The sequence below is a fragment of the Sinocyclocheilus rhinocerous genome, unplaced genomic scaffold (genome assembly GCF_001515625.1).
Source record: "Sinocyclocheilus rhinocerous isolate Xijiao unplaced genomic scaffold, SAMN03320098_v1.1 scaffold2090, whole genome shotgun sequence".
Taxonomy (NCBI): Eukaryota; Metazoa; Chordata; class Actinopteri; order Cypriniformes; family Cyprinidae; genus Sinocyclocheilus; species Sinocyclocheilus rhinocerous.
Window position 1 is genome coordinate 349,829 of NW_015632025.1, and position 18,490 is coordinate 368,318.

The 18,490-nt window shown below is 38.1% G+C and overlaps 2 protein-coding genes across 2 annotated transcripts in view; both read right to left on the reverse strand.

The window, feature by feature from the left end:
• LOC107742034 (peroxisome proliferator-activated receptor gamma-like) overlaps positions 1 to 2,586 on the reverse strand; it is a 33,779-nt gene extending 31,193 nt beyond the window's left edge. The window contains exon 1 of the mRNA XM_016554884.1: positions 2,492 to 2,586. Coding sequence (XP_016410370.1) covers positions 2,492 to 2,534 — 43 coding nt within the window. The 5' untranslated portion in view covers positions 2,535 to 2,586. The remainder of the gene's footprint in view (positions 1 to 2,491) is intronic.
• A 1,722-nt stretch (positions 2,587 to 4,308) lies between these two features.
• Positions 4,309 to 18,245, reverse strand: LOC107742035 (synapsin-1-like). The gene is made up of 9 exons (XM_016554885.1): positions 18,196 to 18,245; positions 18,058 to 18,120; positions 16,761 to 16,903; positions 16,381 to 16,455; positions 15,530 to 15,632; positions 11,621 to 11,773; positions 10,542 to 10,608; positions 6,931 to 7,561; positions 4,309 to 5,454 (listed from the first exon to the last, which is right to left on the reverse strand). The coding sequence occupies exons 1-9, from the start codon at positions 18,229 to 18,231 to the stop codon at positions 5,325 to 5,327; spliced, it is 1,401 nt and encodes a 466-aa protein (XP_016410371.1). The 5' UTR covers positions 18,232 to 18,245; the 3' UTR covers positions 4,309 to 5,324.
• Positions 18,246 to 18,490: the final 245 nt, after the last annotated feature.

Below are 18,490 nucleotides of genomic sequence, written 5' to 3' on the forward strand. Positions count from 1 at the left end.
CCATTTCAAAAGAGACGCAATCCATCATCTTTACGCTGAAACCAAAAAACCACTCCTGTAAATGTACACACACACACACACACAATGTACTGAGCTCAGACTGAAAAAGCTGTACCGTATAGACGGTTCTTACTGAGCGTTCAGGTCTCAGTATTTTTAAGTGCACCAAAACTAAATGAGCAAAGTGCAAGAATGTGTCAGCTGCAAGTGCAGCTCAAAGTGACAAGCAGTTTTACATTAAAAATCAATGTAAAGAGGGTTTCTGCTGTGATTTCCACACCGTACGTTTATGACAACAGGGTAAAGTCCACCACGGTGCACTTCAGTTATACAACAGGCCTCAAACGGCTAGATTTGTTTCACTCTATACTGTACGTTCCCTGAGCTTTTACACATGCTAACGATTGAAACCACATTGAAAATACAGGATTCAAAATCTAATTCAACCAAAGAAAAAAAAAAAATGTAAAAACATAGAAAAAAATATATTTTTGATTTCTAGGTGACTAATCAAATTTTCTTGCTTCCACTGAAGCACAAGATGTTGTTTTTAAACCATGCTGGAGAACAAGAATTCATGTTCATATTTCAAATCATAATACATAATTCTGATGATACAGTTTGTAATGGAAAATTCATGTTAAACTAGAAAACACAAACATTTTAACTAGCCTCAGACTTTTGGACTCCACTGTACATGTAAACATACAAAGACAAACACACACATAAACAACATACTGTACACCGCACAATAAAACACACAATAATTACGGGCAGAACTCTGAGTCCAAGTGAAACATTATCAATTTCGATTTTCAGTTTCTGTTTTTTTTCTTCTTGCCCTCCCACTTTTACGATTATTTACGATGCATAAGCACGGTCTGAGCCGAATGACAAAGCTGACCTCAGATTTACTGGTAAAGCATAATGTGATATTTACTGACCTCTCTTTCATATTAATTTCGCAATTTGTGTAACGCATCACAAATGTCATAAGGTTCTTTTAATTTCCCTAAATAACAGCAGGCCAGACGTTGTGCGTTAGTCGCTATTTGTGACTGTCACAAGAATCTGACTTTAGTTCTTGAATTAAAGAGTGCTTACGTTGGCAACGTTTTATTTAAATTTTTTTTATAGATATGCTACTGTAGTTCATGTATCAGAACATGATGCAACTTCTGCTAATAGATGTCAGCCGTCATTATGTTGTAGAGTGATAACACACTGTCATACTCTATAATGTGCATTTTGTTAGATAATGTTTTAGTTAAAATTCATATTGTGCAATATAAAAAATCAAAACAATAAAAAAAAAAACAGTTTTACATCTATAACAATAACCAAATGTCCAAAATGATTGTGTTTCTGTTTTTAGAATGCTGAAACATTCATATAGTAATGACAGTAAATGACTTCATCTGACTCATATGATAGTGATATGATATTATTACACACACAGAGCTATAGTTTAAAGATCAGTTCTAAAGCAGCTTTACAGAGAAGAGTGCTTCACAAAACCCCAGCGAGCACACGCGGCGATGCACAGCTAACAACACTAAGGTTTCATATATTTACATATGTGGATCTCCATAATGATGCTTTCCATTTCAGAGAAGCATTTTTGTAAATTTGACACAGAAACATTTACTCAGTCAAGACTCCATAAGACAAAATCTTCAACAAAACACAACTTCTGCAAAGTTGCAAAATCTGAATCTCAGCTTAAATACAGTTCGTGCTGTGTTTACTGAATAATCAAATCTCTGTAGAGGTCTCTTTATAATAAAGTTAAAAATAAAGAAAATGTTGCACTAAGCAGCATACAGTGGCCGCAGAAATTATTTAGACAGATAGTCTATCTGGACATTACAACAAAATATCACATCAAGTATCATCTGTTCTTTAATTCTGAAGGAGTCAGAGCTAATTTCACTTTTCTGTGAATTAGCTGTATTTTGGGGTGTTTTTGACAGATTTTTTTTACAGATGTAGAGGAACACATGAACTATCAATATGTTCCACTAAGAAGAAACAAAAAACACTATCGTTTTATTCATTTAAATATATCAAACATTTTACTATGTTTTTTTAATATGTCGAAAGCAATGACATTCAAACAGTGTAGCCAAAATATCCAGATATTTTTTGAGGCCTGTATAATAATCAATATTTACTGTAAATTATTCACTATAACAGTCAAACGCTTTCCTCTAAATACATAAACCCAGACAGAAACATCAAGCCTGTTAATGAAGATGATTTTTGGTGTAATCTAAAATAGAACGTGTCTTAACTCATTAAGCGCAGCTATGCAAAACACGAAATGTTGCTTACTATTGAAATCTACTAAAACCTATCAAACTGAGCTCAACTATTAAACACACAAACTCAGCAGTTTATTCACAGATTCTCAGAATTCATCTCAAAGAGTTTACCTCATGCAGATTATTAATATAATTTAATATCATAAACTGTTTATATTTACACTCACCCGAAGTAAATGATGGCTTTTTAATATTGAAACGGTGCAGCATATATGTAAGTTAGCAGACACAAAGTAGGCTAAAGGAACTGTTCTCTCTCTTCAGTATTCACCTGCTGCTCACTAGAGGTGGTCTGGAAGTGCACTGACCTGTAGGGGTCTCTTGAAGGTGTTCAGTGACGCGAAAGATAGTTCCTCCTGGTGTGAGAGTCGCAGGAGTTTCCCTGCTGTAGCTCCACAGCTTCAGCTCGCCGTGAGTTATAGATACAGGAGCTCTGTAAGGCGCAGAGATGCGCGGGGCACTGGAGAACTAGTGACGTGTCTCAAAACCTAGCGAGCTGCCTACCTAGACAGCGTTCATTCTGGGGGATTATATGCGCTCTCTCTCTCTCACAGTCTCTCTCACACACACACACACACACACACACACTGCATACAGATTAGATGCGTAAAATTCTATTTTAAAACATAATGTAGATTAAGTATTTCTACACGATTGTAAAAATCTGTTCTAAATGTGACTAACGATTCAACATCGTCTGTAAGATTGCGTAAAGAGCTACCTATGATGGCCAATAAAAATAAAAAAAAAGAATCCGCATAATGCAAAAAATGACTCAGATTCGAAATTATACTTTGAAGTTTTCACTAAATATTCCAAAAGATTTTTTGAAAATGCCTAAAATTCCGACAGCGTCTAGTTAGACCGCTCTGTGTGGTTTGAGACACTTCCACTCTGTTTCTCCTCCCATCAGGAACACCTTTGGAACACATGGAGCAATGCGGAAGAGCCAAAGAAGCCTGTGCCAAATTAACTGCATTACGCCAAGTTTACGTGCACTACCGATTTTAGGCTACTCCACCTGTTGTCATTGCCAGCACCCGGTGAGATCACGAAACATGCTTCAAGCGCTAAAACTGGTGATTTAGCCATTTAGCATTTTATCGATACTGGGAAATTCGTACAGCTAGATGTAAAATAATAATAAATAATACCTTGTAAACGTTTCGTTTGAAGTACATGAGGAAGTAAGGCAGACAGTGAATCTAAATCGTATTTGTTTGTAATTGAGATTACATCAGGTCGTGCCAAAGTCTCTTCGGTGGGCAGATTCTCTCACGTTCCCTCTGTCTATCATAGAACCTTTCTGCCTCTGCTGCACTTTGAAATCCACTGTAATAGCTATAGCAATAACTTACAGAACATTGTTTCATTGTTTCACATGATCAGACAATGTGTGATAAAGATGTGGAAAGAGGTTTGACGTAATGAGAGATTCTAACATCATCAATCATATGACTGGACAAAACCATTGAGAGAAAAAAAGGCGGTAGGCTGTTCTGACAGAGCTGTGTGCACATATTAGAGTCATTAGCGGATTATAATTACGTACTGATACCATGCATGCATCCCATTTAAAATATTATTGAACGTTGAATTATAGTTTTGAAGACATTTGCATTTTCCCTTTATGTTTTTATGGGAATGTAGATTTATCATCAGACCTGTGTAGCTCTTGATTTTGATGTCAAATGAGTGCTAATGACTGTTAACCAAGGCAGTTCAGGGTGCACATTCCCCCCCCCCACTCATATTTTGTATAATGGTGTTAGTTTGGTTTTCTGGATGGGCTATGATGGCATAGGCTGACCATTAACAATTTAACCATAAACAGTTAGCAAAAGCATAAGTCATCTACTGCCACCTTCTGGCAAATCATATTATGAATAACTCACTTTTACCATCTCTCAGATGAGATTAAAGCTTTATTTGTCACAAAGTACATGAAAAATACATCATGACTTTTCCCCCCAAAGCATAATAACCTTTTGAAAACCAAATGGCTAGGGCATTGTTGTTTACACTTACTGATTGGGTCCATTGGTTCTTAAAATGTGAAGAAACAAACAAATACTGCAAAAAGGTTACAAATACATGCACAACAGTAAGTGTGGCCACTTGATGCTTCAGCTGAATGTACATATAATGGGCAAACGGAGCACAGAGCACGCCGGTATGTCAGTGGAATGATGCGCCACGTGTTTATTGACACTTGTACAGAGAAAACAATTATCACCGGGTCATGCAAAGCAATAATACTGTGCACAACGAAAACACAACATGAACAGTGTGACGCCGGAATAAACATGTATTCAAATTAAACTCCTGAGATGTTAAACATACAGTACAATACAATATGCAGAGATACTTTAAACATGGCACTCATGAATATCTTGACAGGTTGATAAGTGCTGGATGCAAGCTATGTCGCTAAAACACCAGGCGTTCCACTGAAATCCCACCACTGCACTGAAACCGACCAGTCCAAGCATTGATTACTGTAGGAAACTTGAAGAGGAAAGTGCTTTTATAAAGATTCCGAGGTATTGTTGAACTAATGTCTCACTGGCTAATGCTTACAACACATCAAATAGTTACACGCACACACACACACACACACACACACTACAGGGGATAAACAAGGGAAACTAGTCACAGATATTTGTCTCCGGGTAAAGAAAACACACTACCATGATACAGCTACAACATCGAGGGGCTATAGACGAATTCAGCATACTCCAGCCTCCTGCATCTGATTGCTTAAGAGTCATTCCCTCCTCATATAAATCCCAGTGTTTCGGAGCAGAGCGACTCAAAAAACGTAAACACCAACATCTCGCGAAAACAATCACTGTACATCACTCTAACCTTCACTCGGATAATTACAGCAGAGTTGGGAGGAGGGGTTAAATGTACACAGCTACATGGAATTAACCTCAGACCAGGATGCATATCTGTCACTCGAGTGCCTGGCCACCTTTCGGTTGCGGGGTTTTGTCATTAGTCAGAGAACAGGCTTGCAAAAGACTTTCGCAAGTTTCGAATGGTCTCCGCCTTAGCTTCATCCTCGTTGCTGGAGCGGAAAGTCTCGCCAAAGGCGTTGAAGGCGTTGGTCAAGGACTGGGATTTGCTGCAAAACAGTGGGAAAAGCAAAAGGCAAATTTAGATCGTCTGTGAAGTTATGCCTTTGTTTGGGTAGTCGTGCAATGAACACGAGAGTAAGGTGTTGAAGGCAGAGGAACTCAGTCCCAATCATGGAGATGTACCTTCCTGCAGAGTTTGCAGCTCTGAACCAGGCCAATCACAGGATTTGATTTCAATGGAAAAGCACAAGCAGGTTTGGTGGAGCAGAGCTGATCCCTGCAGGAAGGTAGGACTGCGTTCCAGCTCACATACTGTCTGTCCTATACAGTATACTATGCTACGTTAGGATTAGCGGGTCCCAAAACATACCCTGCTGGAAAAAAAAACAGCATATGCTGTTTAGGTATGTTTTGAAGCATGATAGGTTGTTTGAGCTGGTTTATGCTGGTCATGTGCTGGTCCTAAGCTGGTCCTAAGCAACTAGCTCCTGCTCAGGACTACCTCATAACCAGCTCAGGGCCAGCTGAGAACCAATCAAGGACCAGCTCAAACCAGCTGCCATGCTTCAAAACATATGCTGTTTTTTTCAACAGGGTAGTACACTGAAAATAGCATGTCAAAGGTTTTGATATGCAAGAGAACTGATTTGCACTGTTTCTTCGACAGCGTACAGTGTGCATGATGCAAATTTCGCCATCAGAATAGTATGCGTGTACTGTACGCGTACCACTAGAATTTTTATAACCGTGCGTACTTTGTACGTGCAGGTTGCACATGCGCATAGAATTTGTTTTGCAGTAATCAGTTGTTCCACAAGGTGGCAACACTGGCCCAGGCTGTTGTTTCACCGTAGAGAACGAATTTAAAGAGACAGAATAACAACAACAAAATAGCGGAGACTACAACAACAACAGACGGCTGCATTTACAAGCACTTGTGAGCAAGAGGTTATGGGATAACCCAGCTTTGGTTTAAAACAGTTCAAAAATATTTGTTATCAGTTATAAATTATGGGGAAAATAGAGCAGACACTGCACATGGATGACGCTTTTAAGAGCGCATGTGTCGACCGCCCGCGTTCACGCACAACATCAAATGGAGTATAATTTGAAAGGCTACGCGTTCGACTGTACGCATATGCATACAAAAACTAAGTACACTTTGGGCTTTAGGCATACTGGCTACTTTATATGTCAAAGTTAATGTTTACCACCACTAGCATATAGTATGTATTTTGTATAGCATGCATGTATGGGATTTACCCCACTTCTCCAGGAGAAGCACCCTAATGCAGGGCAGTGGTGTCCTGTCCTGCTCTTAGAGGGCCAATGTCCTGCAGAGTTTAGCTCCAGTCAGCTCTTGCGTGGAAGGTTCTAGCGAGTCTGAATACACTGATTAGTTGGTTCAGGTGTTTTCAATTAGGGTTGGGGCTAAACTCTGCAGGACAGTGGCCCTTAGAACGGTTTCTTGCTCAAATGGACACGCCTTGCAGCAAATGATCTCCAAGTGAAAAGATGCTTACTTCAACAGAGGATGGGTTGACTTCTGCTGGGGTGCAGGCTGTTCCTCCACAGGAGGCTGAGATTGAGTGGGTTTTGCTGGGGTAGGTTGGGCCGGGGCTGGGGTGGGAGCAGGGGAAGCAGTTGCTCTAACAGGGGCTTCAGATGGAGCATTAGTCTGTGCTCGGGCTTCAGGTTTGACTTGCTCTCTGAGCACTGGTTTAGGCTGGAGCTGCGGTTTAGCTGGTGACGGGGGTTTAACAGGACCTTTGGCTGGGGATTGCTCTTGAGCAGGGACTGGATCTGGCTGGGTTTGCCCAAGATTCTGATCTGTGTTGCCCAGTTGAGCTTTCGGTTGGGCCTTGGTGGGAGGTGGGGTCTGGGGTTTGGGTTGGATCTGAGGCTTGGAGTTCCTCCGAACTGGAGGCACAGGCTTTGGGGGAAGGGGTTTGGGAGGTTGGGGTTTTGGGGGAAGTTCCGTTGGCTTCCCTGGAGTGGGTTCAGGTGCGGTTTGAGCCTGGGCTTTGGGCTGTTGCATGGTGGGTGGTAGAATTGGGGTAGGGCCTGCTTTGGGCACAGGCTCCTGGTCAGGGACTGGCTCAGGTGTAGGCTCTTGACTCTTAGGTTGTGGGTCTTGGGGTTTCACTGCCCCCCCTAGGTTTAGTACAAAAGAGAGTCATCATATTATAACATTTTTACACGTTGAGGCTTGCAAGAAGGTTTTAAATCCAGCACCGGAAACTTTGCATGATTTATGATAAAAAAATTAAGGTGCCCCCAAGACTGGCCAAAGTAACCATACAAAGGGTAATGCCCAAGGTAAGAATAGTCATGTCCACAAAACAAAAGGAAAAGTTTTTACTCTAAACAAGCAGATGGGACAGTTAGCTTGCAGCAGTATCATAGGTGTGGATGTGAAGAGTAATAGCTGCAGGTTCACAGCAACAGATCATGCATACAAAAGAACCAAGACCCAGAGGCTGCATGCGCCTTATTTAAAACAAAGACTGCATATCTTTTAGTGTTCACCCCTGGCCTTAATTGGGATGTTTTGCCTTGCCTTGTTTCAGATATACTTTGTTATACGTTTTATACAAAATCAGTGTTCTTTATAAAGTGCATAACAAACATAAGGGACAGTTGGGATACATGCAGGAGCAGGTAAAATGTGGGAGATTCTTTGTTCTCTTGAGTATGAGAGAGAATTACGTAATGATCTAGTGAGCGAGGTGTGTCTTGTGGTTCTGCTTGTTTGTTTAAAAATACTTGATTATGTTTCTTGCTATCTCACTATAAATGAACATACAGTGGGCTTGACCCTTTAGAAAGTTTACAAAGACACTCAGAAGAATCTCATGCCTTTCATAAAGGGTATTCCATTTGAAATGAGTCTAACAAAAATATAATTCAGTAACACAGAACAGTAAGTCTGGGAAATGGGAGCTTTATTACTTTGGACATGAGGGGGAAAGACTAGATCTATATCAGACAGTAATCACAGGCGAAACCCAAGTACTGGATTTAAAGAGGCAGTGACATCAGCAAAGCCTAATCAACCCAAGTCAATGGGTATAAAGTCAGAGCACACTATGGGACTCTACATCAGCATATAGCGATGGAGATCTGATTCTTCACAAGTATCGTGAGTACACTCATTGTTTTCATTAGGTATACTTTTCACACAAAAAATATTTCAAATTTTTCCACTCTTTGGTAATGCATGCAAATATACCTAAGTAAACATTTCCCATACAATATAAGGACATATTTTAAACTCTGAACATAGATACCTCTCGCGCATTATAGATACCATCTTGCATGTTGATAAAACAGTTAAAAGCATCAATATACAGAACAGGCACTACACTGATAACACCCCAGACATCTCTCTGGTACATATTCAGTCTTGTCCAAGAACACTAAGAATCATGTCTTTACAACTGGAAAAGCTCATTGTTTGTGAAATATTGCATTATTAAACGTCAAGGCCAAACCTGTATCACTATATTAGCTTATTTAATTGAATGTCTTTGCATAAAAAACAGTGACTCCACTGAATGGCTAAAGAGTGGTACCTCTAGCGATACTGTGAAATTGCATTGCATTGCATTCATGACACACAGGTGATGGCTGTGAGAGAAAAAACTCAAATCGGTCTGTAAACAGTCATAAGATTATTTTAAGAGATCTCTTAAAATTTGCTTTCTTATTTGGGTGAATGTCACAAAAACACGTCTAGGTCACATTTCAAGACAAAATCAAAAGATAAAGAAAACATTTAACAAAATGAAAAAATCTCATTACTGTAATTAATCCAGATATTTTACTTTGAGGTTTTTTGGTATTTATTTACTATTACCCGTGTGGTGATTCTAATTGGTGTAATTCTACAAATGTGTTTTGCATTTAAATGGTCAGAAATGAAAGGCAGTACAGAAAATATGCTGTGATATAATTTTACCCCCTTAATCATCATGAAAATAATGCTAAATTGCAATACAAAAAACCTCAATGGTTTTAAAATAGGCTTTATTTTCATTATGCAAAATATAAGTTTATTTACTCTTTTGATTTTGGGGGTGATATATTAACATGACACTTTCTTGACATGTTTCTTGTGATTCACCCATTTTGACAATTTCACTACAGTAGGTTTTGTATTGCTCAGAAGGATATATACCATAAGCTGACAGTCAAGAGGTCATGGGAGGAAGGACTCATCTGCTAAATCTAACGAACCTATTCTGAAACCTTCATTAAACCTGATCCTAAAATTGACTGGCTTAAGTTTGAAATGTAATGACCATTCAGTTTTATGGCTCCTCGTGGTTATCCGTTTACAGTTCATCAGGCTGAAAGAAAATCTTCTTGGTAACCTTGAGAAAACAAATGTTTAAGACAGCTTCAAACAATTCCAAAGAACTACCTTCTGACGCCTCTTTAGAAACCATGCTGCAAGTACTAAAAACACTTTAAAATCTTATTTAAAAAAAAAAGAAGAAAGTTATTGAATACACATGTTGTGTATTCAGCATGTAAACACATGGACTTACAACAGCAAGCTTGCTTGCACATCACTCATGCAAAACCACAAACACTACATTTAAATAAATAAAAACAAAACATCACACATATAGCACGCACACACAAGTGTTACAGCACACACCCAAAAGCAAATCTCAGCTAGACGATTAGGAACTACCCTTACTGAAACAAGTTAAAGTACAAAAGGTCATCAATCTTTCATATTGACCACATGAGACACCACAGCACTGGACTTTGCGTAGGCACAGTTAGAATTATTCTTTAGCTGGCAGCGACAACCCTGGAAACCACACGACTAACAAAGTAAACGAATGCAGCCACCAGAAGCAAACAAGGACAGAAAAGTGAACAGTACAGAAAAACACTTCATAGGGGAGAACGACACAGTCAAGGCAGATTCTGAAGAGCACACGCTCCAAACCACTGCATCTATCACTATCTTAACCTCAACCGGCAGCAGTGAACTGAGCTTTCGATTTATTGTGGGCTGAACCGTGTATCTGGAATTGTGGCAGTGGAAATCATTTTGCCTGGACTTGTTTTGGTCCGACTGCAACTCCGTTACAGTCGAGAATGTACTGTAAACAACCTTGTGGAGGGGGCCGCTGGCCGAGGGTCTTGCTGGGGTCAGTCAGGCTTTCTTTTAAGGCAGCACTCTGTAGACACACACAAACAAACACACTCAAATGGTTTTAAGTCTTAGTGCCATTTCCACTGATTCCACACCAGGGGGCGACACTAGACAGAAAGAGTAACAACAGCCACAGAAACTATTTTTAGGAGAAATTTAAAGTGACAGTTCACCTAAAAAAAAAAAAACAATTCTGTCATTATTTACTCATCCAAACCTGTAGGATTTTCAAAAGAAGATGTCTCAGTGATTCCCCCCCCCCATACATTTAAAGTCATTGATGTCCCATGTTTTGGAACTTTTATTGCACAGACTAAAACAGTTTGGGTGAGTAAATGATGACAGAATTTACATTTTATGTTCAAGTGCAGCCCAAAAGAGCTGTGAATATACTATAAACATACTTTGTTTGTTAAAATACTGCATATATTTTTACATATTTTGTGCAGTTTGCTGTGCATTTGTTATTTAGTTGGTTGCCCCAAACAGTTCTAAATCACTCACAGGTCTTTTGACAGTTCGATAATCTCTATTTAGTTTTTGCAAAATATTAGTTGTTTTTGTTTTTATGTTTCTCATCTTCAGTAAGATTGTTCTTCCTCCCCATATTGCATGAAAACTGTGACTCACTTAAAGCCTGTTTAAAGGCAATTCTGAGAACTGTTTCTAAACATTATAAATCTTAGAAATGTATTGCTGAAACATGCTACAAAGACTGTGAACTATCATTCAAAGTTGGCTGGGTGGTTAATAACACCTTTTTCTGTGGTGTGACAAACTCAGAACACATTTTTAATATTGCTTTACACGGACTTTAATAATGTGGAACAACACACTTTAAGCAGGTTTTTCCTGGCAAACTATTTAGCAAACTTGTCTGAGAGTGATACTAGTAATCTAAAAAGATACGAGACATAAACCAAACAAACACTTTCTTAGAAACACTACGATCTGAATGTTTATTTTGAAGGTGAAGTCCTTCTGGCACGTCTCTTGCAGTGTTGCAGTGCTGTAGCAGTGTAGTGGGATGAGCGTACTTGTGCAGGTTGGACAGTGGTTGGAGGTCTCTGAGGGGATCGAGCTGTTGTGCGGCCCGAGTCTTGGTTCATCTTGGCCAGAACGATGGCAGTGATCAGCTGACGGTCCTCCAGCTGGTGATCTCCAATCAGCTGCATCGACGAGCCCACCACCTACAGCCAAACACACAGCAGCATTAACACAGATATCTATCTATCTGTCTGTCTGTATCTATCTGTCTGTCTGTCCGTCCGTCCGTCCATCCATCCATCCATCCATCCATGTAGTGTGTGATGTGCTGCTCCTGCGCTCAATGAGGATGCATTCATTCACTGTGCTCACATAGAAAACAGTTTCCATAGCAACATACTAAGACTCTTATAATGAAGCAAAACATTTCAACAGCAACAAAAATCTATGCTTTGATCATGATAGTTCATCATCTGACATGAGATTATTTGCCTAAAGGAAGAATGATGTGCGTTTTGGAGACAATGAGATGATTTTGTCATTGTGGCACGCCACAGGGAGAAAACAATCATGACCACATCCTTCCATGATGGAAACTCAAAATATTGTCTTTTTTTACCACATCAAAATAAATTTACTGAAAGCGTTGGAAATGAGGTATTTTTCTGAGAAATGTTATAGTCTTGTGAGATCAAGAAATGTCTCATTATTGTAAACGTCCACTCCCAAAGCGCCAAAAACTGCAGCTTGTGCAACAGTCCTGAGCATCGCTACACCCGTCTCACTGAAACAAGACGGGACAGCAGGAGTTTTCATTCATTAGTGTGCAGTGATTACAGTTTCATCAGTGATGCATTTCATCTGGAAGCCGTACAGTTTCTTTGTGTGTGGAAGAGAGACACATTTACATAATAATAAACGTGGAACACACAACACTATTATACATTTATTTATTTAACACATACTTATTTACATTTCAAATGTGCACCTAACAGAACTTTACATACTAAATTGTCTATTTTGTATATTGTGGAAAAGTCAAAAACAGTTGTGTCAAGAAGCGTCAGGACACAGCTTCAGGGTTCCCACTATTTTCCTCTCTCGAGCAGTCTTTAAAAACATACAGTTTATGGCCATGACTATAAAACTATTAAATCAGCCTCCTAATTATTCATTACAACAAATTGTTAGAACCAATTTCAGTACCATAGCAAAAAAAAGTATTTAATTATTTTTATTTACCTATATGTGACCCTGGAGCACAAAACCAGTCATAAGGGTGAATTTTTTTAAATTGAGAGCTGAATAAATAAGCTCTCCATTGATGTATGGTTTGTTATGATAGGACAATATTTGGAACACACATACTTATTTACATTTCAAATGTGCACCTAACAGAACTTTACATACTAAATTGTCTATTTTGTATATTGTGTTTTTGCTATTTTGTACATTGTCTATTTTGTATATTTGTATATTATTCTTTTTATTATCGGTGTCTTGTCTTGTCACTGTCATTCTGTTGCACTGTGGAGCTTCTGTCACTAAAACAAATCCCTCGTATGTGTAAACACACCTGGCAATAAAGCTCATTCTGATTCTGATTCTGATTAAGTTAATCAGTGATAACTCCTTGTTCACTGAAACACTTTACACTCTACACTTTACACTTTACACTTTACACAGATGATACTCAACTATATATCTCAACAAGACCAGATGAAACTTCTAAATTATCTAAGCTAACAGAATGTGTTAAAAATTTAAAAGATTGGATGACCAATAATTTTCTCCTATTAAACTCGGATAAGACAGAGATATTACTTATTGGACCAAAAGACAGTACACAGAATCTCGTGGATTACAATTTGCAACTAGACGAATGTACGGTTACTTCCTCTACAGTCAAAAATCCGGGTGTTATATTAGATAGCAACTTGACTTTTGAAAATCATATTTCCCATGTCACAAAAACAGCATTCTTCCATCTTAGAAACATTACCAAGTTACGAAACATGTTACCTGTTTCTGATGCACGACGCGTTTCAAAAAGGCGGGGCACAGAGGAGAAACAATAATGTACAGTATGTGGAAAATAATGTGTTTTTTTAACTTTAAACCGCATAAACACATTTCATTACACCAAATACACAAAATAATGTTCTTTTTAGCAGCATCATATGACCTCTTTAAGACTGCTTTTGTGCTGCAGGGTCACATATGAAAAAAAATTTAATCAGTTCATTATTAATGCTAATAATAATATTAAAGAAAAAAATTAAATATTGGCATGTACCCTTCAAATATTTTCAGTATTTCTTTAAAAGGTATTGCAATAAAAAAAAAGCAATTGCTATAAAATGTATTGCGTTTTTTCTTCCAATATTTTGAGCTTCGTGAACATTGAGCTCCTTTGCGTTCATCTTCAGCATTCTTGCCTTTGTTAATGGCCCGTTTACAGACTTTGTAATATTTCCACACAGATGACATTTTGGAAAATGCTTGTAATACAGTTTGTGTGCAAGTCCAGAACAGAGATCGGCTAAAATAAAACAAAGGGACAATCGCCAATCACGCATTTGGAGCAACAACTGGCCAGTTCCGATTTATGGCTGTTCTAATATTTTCTACTACTAACATTAAAGGGCTAGTACACCCAAAAATTCTGTCATTAATTACTCACCCTCATGTCGTTCCAAACCCGTAAGACCTTCATTGATCTTCAGAACACAAATTAAGATATTTTTGATGAAATCTGAGAGCTCTATGACCCTCCATAGACATAAATGCAACTGAAATGTTCCCAAGTCCAGAAACGTAGCAAGGAGATCTGTAAAATAGTCCATGTGACATCAGCAGTTCATCCGTAATTTTACGAAGCTACGAGAATACTTTTTGTGTGCAAAGAAAACAAAAATAACATAATTTATTCAATAATTCTTCTCCCCGAGTTACCGTCTTCCCCCATTTTGGCAGTAATCAGCATTGTTTATGTTCAGGATAAAGCTTGTGCATTCTGAACGTAAACAACGCTGATTATGTTGTTTACGTATGTGATACTCTCCAAAATGGCGGAAGACGGTACCTCGTGGAGAAGAATTGTTGAATAAAGTCATCAGTGATGCCATTGACTCTCATGTGACCGACTGCAACATTTAAGTCATTTTGTTAAAAAGATATGATTGCGACTGTACTTTTATGTGCTTGCTATGTCTTTTCCATTGCTGAGAGGTGGTTTGCTTTACAGGTTTAGGGGTAAAAGGTGGATTCAGGTGCTCAAAAATATCTTTATAATAGTGTAATGTAATTAAAAGTCTTGTGACTATAAACCTATCTGGCTGTTATGTGTTATATTGTTTAAAATGGTTTTGCTTTAAGGCTGGGATGGAGTTCTAAAATGTCATGCCAGTACAACAAAACCTATTTATTTTTAGTTATAACAAAACACACTGTGGTCAAATCATTGTGAGCTGACATCACACCAGTGACGCCTGTCTTATGGGACTGGGTTTACTGGCTGCTTTTGGCAGAATTTGTATGAACTCTTCCACATTTTTTGGCCAAGTTTGTTGTTTGATGCCAAGTGTAAAGCAAATTACCTGCACATGTGTGGATATTAGCAGGAAATGAAAAACTACAGGAGTGTCCTTAGAACATAAACACTTGAGTTCTTCTCTCGCATGAGCAGAAAAAGTGAGCTTCCAAAGAACTATTGCTATGTCTGACTCGCATTCCTAACAATGGATTGGCAAGGATTTATGTGTTTTCTGCAAAACCTCAGAAGGCATGCACCCATTGGTCTGTGTCCTGGCACAATACTCAGTCACTGTGGTCAACGCCTCCTCTCATAACTATAAACTTATTACACATTGTCTGGTGTTGATCTTCAACTATCAGCTCACATGTGATAACATGAGGTCAGGTGGTTTGAATTGGTGCCTGTGTCACTATGCTCTCACCTCAGTGATATAGTCCTTTCCGTCCTTTCCATGTATGGCTTTAACAGCACAGATGTCTAGACCTCCAAAGACATCCGCACAGGTGTCCACCCACAGCTTATACCTGCAGGACAGAAGAGCTTTCACTTTCCCAATTCCTGGTTTCTGATCGCTTCACGTTGAGTTATAAAATGAACTGCCTGTTGAACGCCTACTTCAAAATCCTGATCTACCTCAGTGTTATTCTCACAGAATTGTCAGTTCTGCTCATGTTGCACATGTGATTTGAACTCATCTTTTGGTTATGTTGCTCTGGTCAATATTTATAGAAATTCACTATTTGCAAGAAGAAAATATTTATTTTTCACTAACAAGGTTGTTCAGCTGGTCATATGGCAAACCAGGATGATATTATTGCCTTTATGTATTATTAGATTTGGATCATTTGGCTAAATCAGCATGTGTACTCTGTCTGTGAGTTATTCTCTCAGATCATTTTGATTTATTTATTTAATCAGCAACTAATGTACAATATTTGCACAGTGCATTTGCTTGTATCGTTTGGCAGCATATGTGCAGTTTTCGTTTCCAACGCTACATTGACGTGACTAATAAATTCTGAAGCGATTCTATAGTTTATTCTGTAATAGCCAATCTGGGATGTGTTTCCTGTACAACCCTGTCATAACTTACTATAGTATAATGCATTGGTGGAGAAATTAATTAGCTATTCATGACTGTTTCCCAAAAGCACAGTATTTTTGTAGCACATCCGTCATTGAAACAATGTTGCTTCAACAATATACGGACAAGTGGTGGAGTAATAACCTCTGCACCAATACAGCAAGTTCATCCAAATCTGTCTTACTCACCTGTCAGTCATGGCTACTTGCTCCAGCATGGCAGAGCCAGTGTTTGATTTCCAGTTGCCAGAGATGGATGTTCTCCTGTGAATCACAACACATACTGTATCACATATTCAGCCTGCGCAATGATTTCACAAATCTTTATCAAAGGAATGCTTCACCAGAAAATGATAATTTGCTATTGTATGACATCAGAAGATGCATAGACTGCTATTATGATAAGATGTTATGATTTTTTTGTGATCATTTTCCGCATCCTTTTTGAAGCTTGAAAGCCTCAGTTCCCATTAATTGTCATTTCATGGATCAGGAATGACTTGAGGGTCTACTAGCTTGAGATAGATGGTCTATTACTGTAAGCTGTGTCGGTGCAGCTGTATACTTACATGTACGCTTTGTAGTCAGAACCGATCTTCTGGACCCTGATGTCATATTTAGCATCAATGAAAGGCTCTGTGGTGGTGTAGGTTTGAGTGATGGCCACAACACTCGCAATGTCTTGGAAGTCACTGTGATTGTCAACTTTCACCTGCCAAGGCAATGTTCCATTAATATGTTGTCCTGTTATCAATGGGGCTGAGATTCATTAATGGATATGTTGGGTGAAGTGTGTAATTTCTGTGAAATCAGCAGCTTTGAAAGAAGTATTAAGCACTTACTCTATTGGCTCTTTTAAAGGAAAACAGGAAAACAGTGCCTTGGTTAAGACATTGACTGATAGTTGTGTGGATTATTAGTATGTATATGCACAGAGAACTTCTCACAAAAACATATGCCTAGTTTACAACACATGTGCAGGTACATTAATTTGTTCTTAACACTGTCCTAATGAATTTGGAGTTCATTAAATTATTTCACAATCTAACAGAATTTGGTACACAGAATGTACACACTTGATTTATTTCTGTTCAAAACTGTACACATCAGGGTTATTATTGTTAACTGTGCAACTACATGTCAACTAGAAGTCATTCGTAGACTAGTAGACTGCTAACACTTTATTTTGATGCTCCACAACAGACATTCTACTGACCATGAGTAACTTTGCAAGTAATTCTAATAACCTTAACCTAACAGTCTACTAATACTCTAATGACAGTTAGTTGACATGCATTTACAAATTAATCATGAGTTAGTTGACATGTAGTTGCAAAGTTACTTAGAGTTAACAGAATGTCTAAAGAAGAATGTCTTTAAGACAAACTAATAAAAACATGATTATAAAAATACTATTAAAATGGAAATAAAAAATAAATTAAGCTTAAAAAGTAATTAAAAAAGAGTAAAAGGCAGCACTTTATTTTAAGGTGTCCTTGTTGCACATGTTACATGTACTTACTATTATAATAACAATTAATTATGCATAATTACATGCAAGTAACGCTAAGACAAACCCTAATCCTAACCATATAGTAAGTACATGTAGCTAATTAATATTACTCAGTACTTAAATGTATAATTACACTGTGACAAGAACACTAAAATAAAGTGTAACCCAATTAAATCAAAAGCACATAGTAAAATTACAAAAGAATACTATAAATCAGTAAAAACTAAAATGAAAATACAGAAATGAAATATTAACAAAAACTATAATAGTAAACAACTGAACAAATGAAGTAACACGTGCACATGCACCTTTTGAAGAGCTGTTTTCACAATCAGTCAAACATTTGATCATACCTTCCCCATTCCAGAGTGGGCGTGTCCGATCTTCACCACCACAGGGAATGTTGGCATTGAGATCTGAAACACAGATTCATTGTTTTCACTGTTGACTTTCTTTAATATGCATGATCCATGTTTGCATTGGTTACTGACTTTAAGCAAGGATCCAGGAACTGGATTTAATCCCATTTAATCCCAGATGCAGGCCAATAAAAACTTTTGTTTCAGCATCTGTTAGTCATTTATTATGCTTCAGAAACAGGTGTGTTGCTGACAGTTATCAAATCCGGCTCATCATATGCAGTCTAGCAATCAAGCATGTGCGAACAAGGCGAGTTTTATGTCCTATCCGTAATTCAAAAGGCTTAAAAAACATACTACATGCAGTTTTTTTGAAAATCTAAAAATGCACAAAGTCTCCTGTGATGGGGTAGGTTTAGGTGTAGGG

What these genes read in the sequence shown, in the direction of transcription:
- LOC107742035 (XM_016554885.1), bottom strand. Translation starts at nt 18,231, where the DNA reads ATGGGATTAAATCCAGTTCCTGGATCCTTGCTTAAA. An exon ending in CAAGTAGCCATGACTGACAG is followed by an intron (nt 15,633 to 16,380) that starts GTGAGTAAGACA and finishes TCTGTCCTGCAG; the next exon opens with GTATAAGCTGTGGGTGGACA. An exon ending in TCAACCCATCCTCTGTTGAA is followed by an intron (nt 5,455 to 6,930) that starts GTAAGCATCTTT and finishes ACTGTTTTGCAG; the next exon opens with CAAATCCCAGTCCTTGACCA.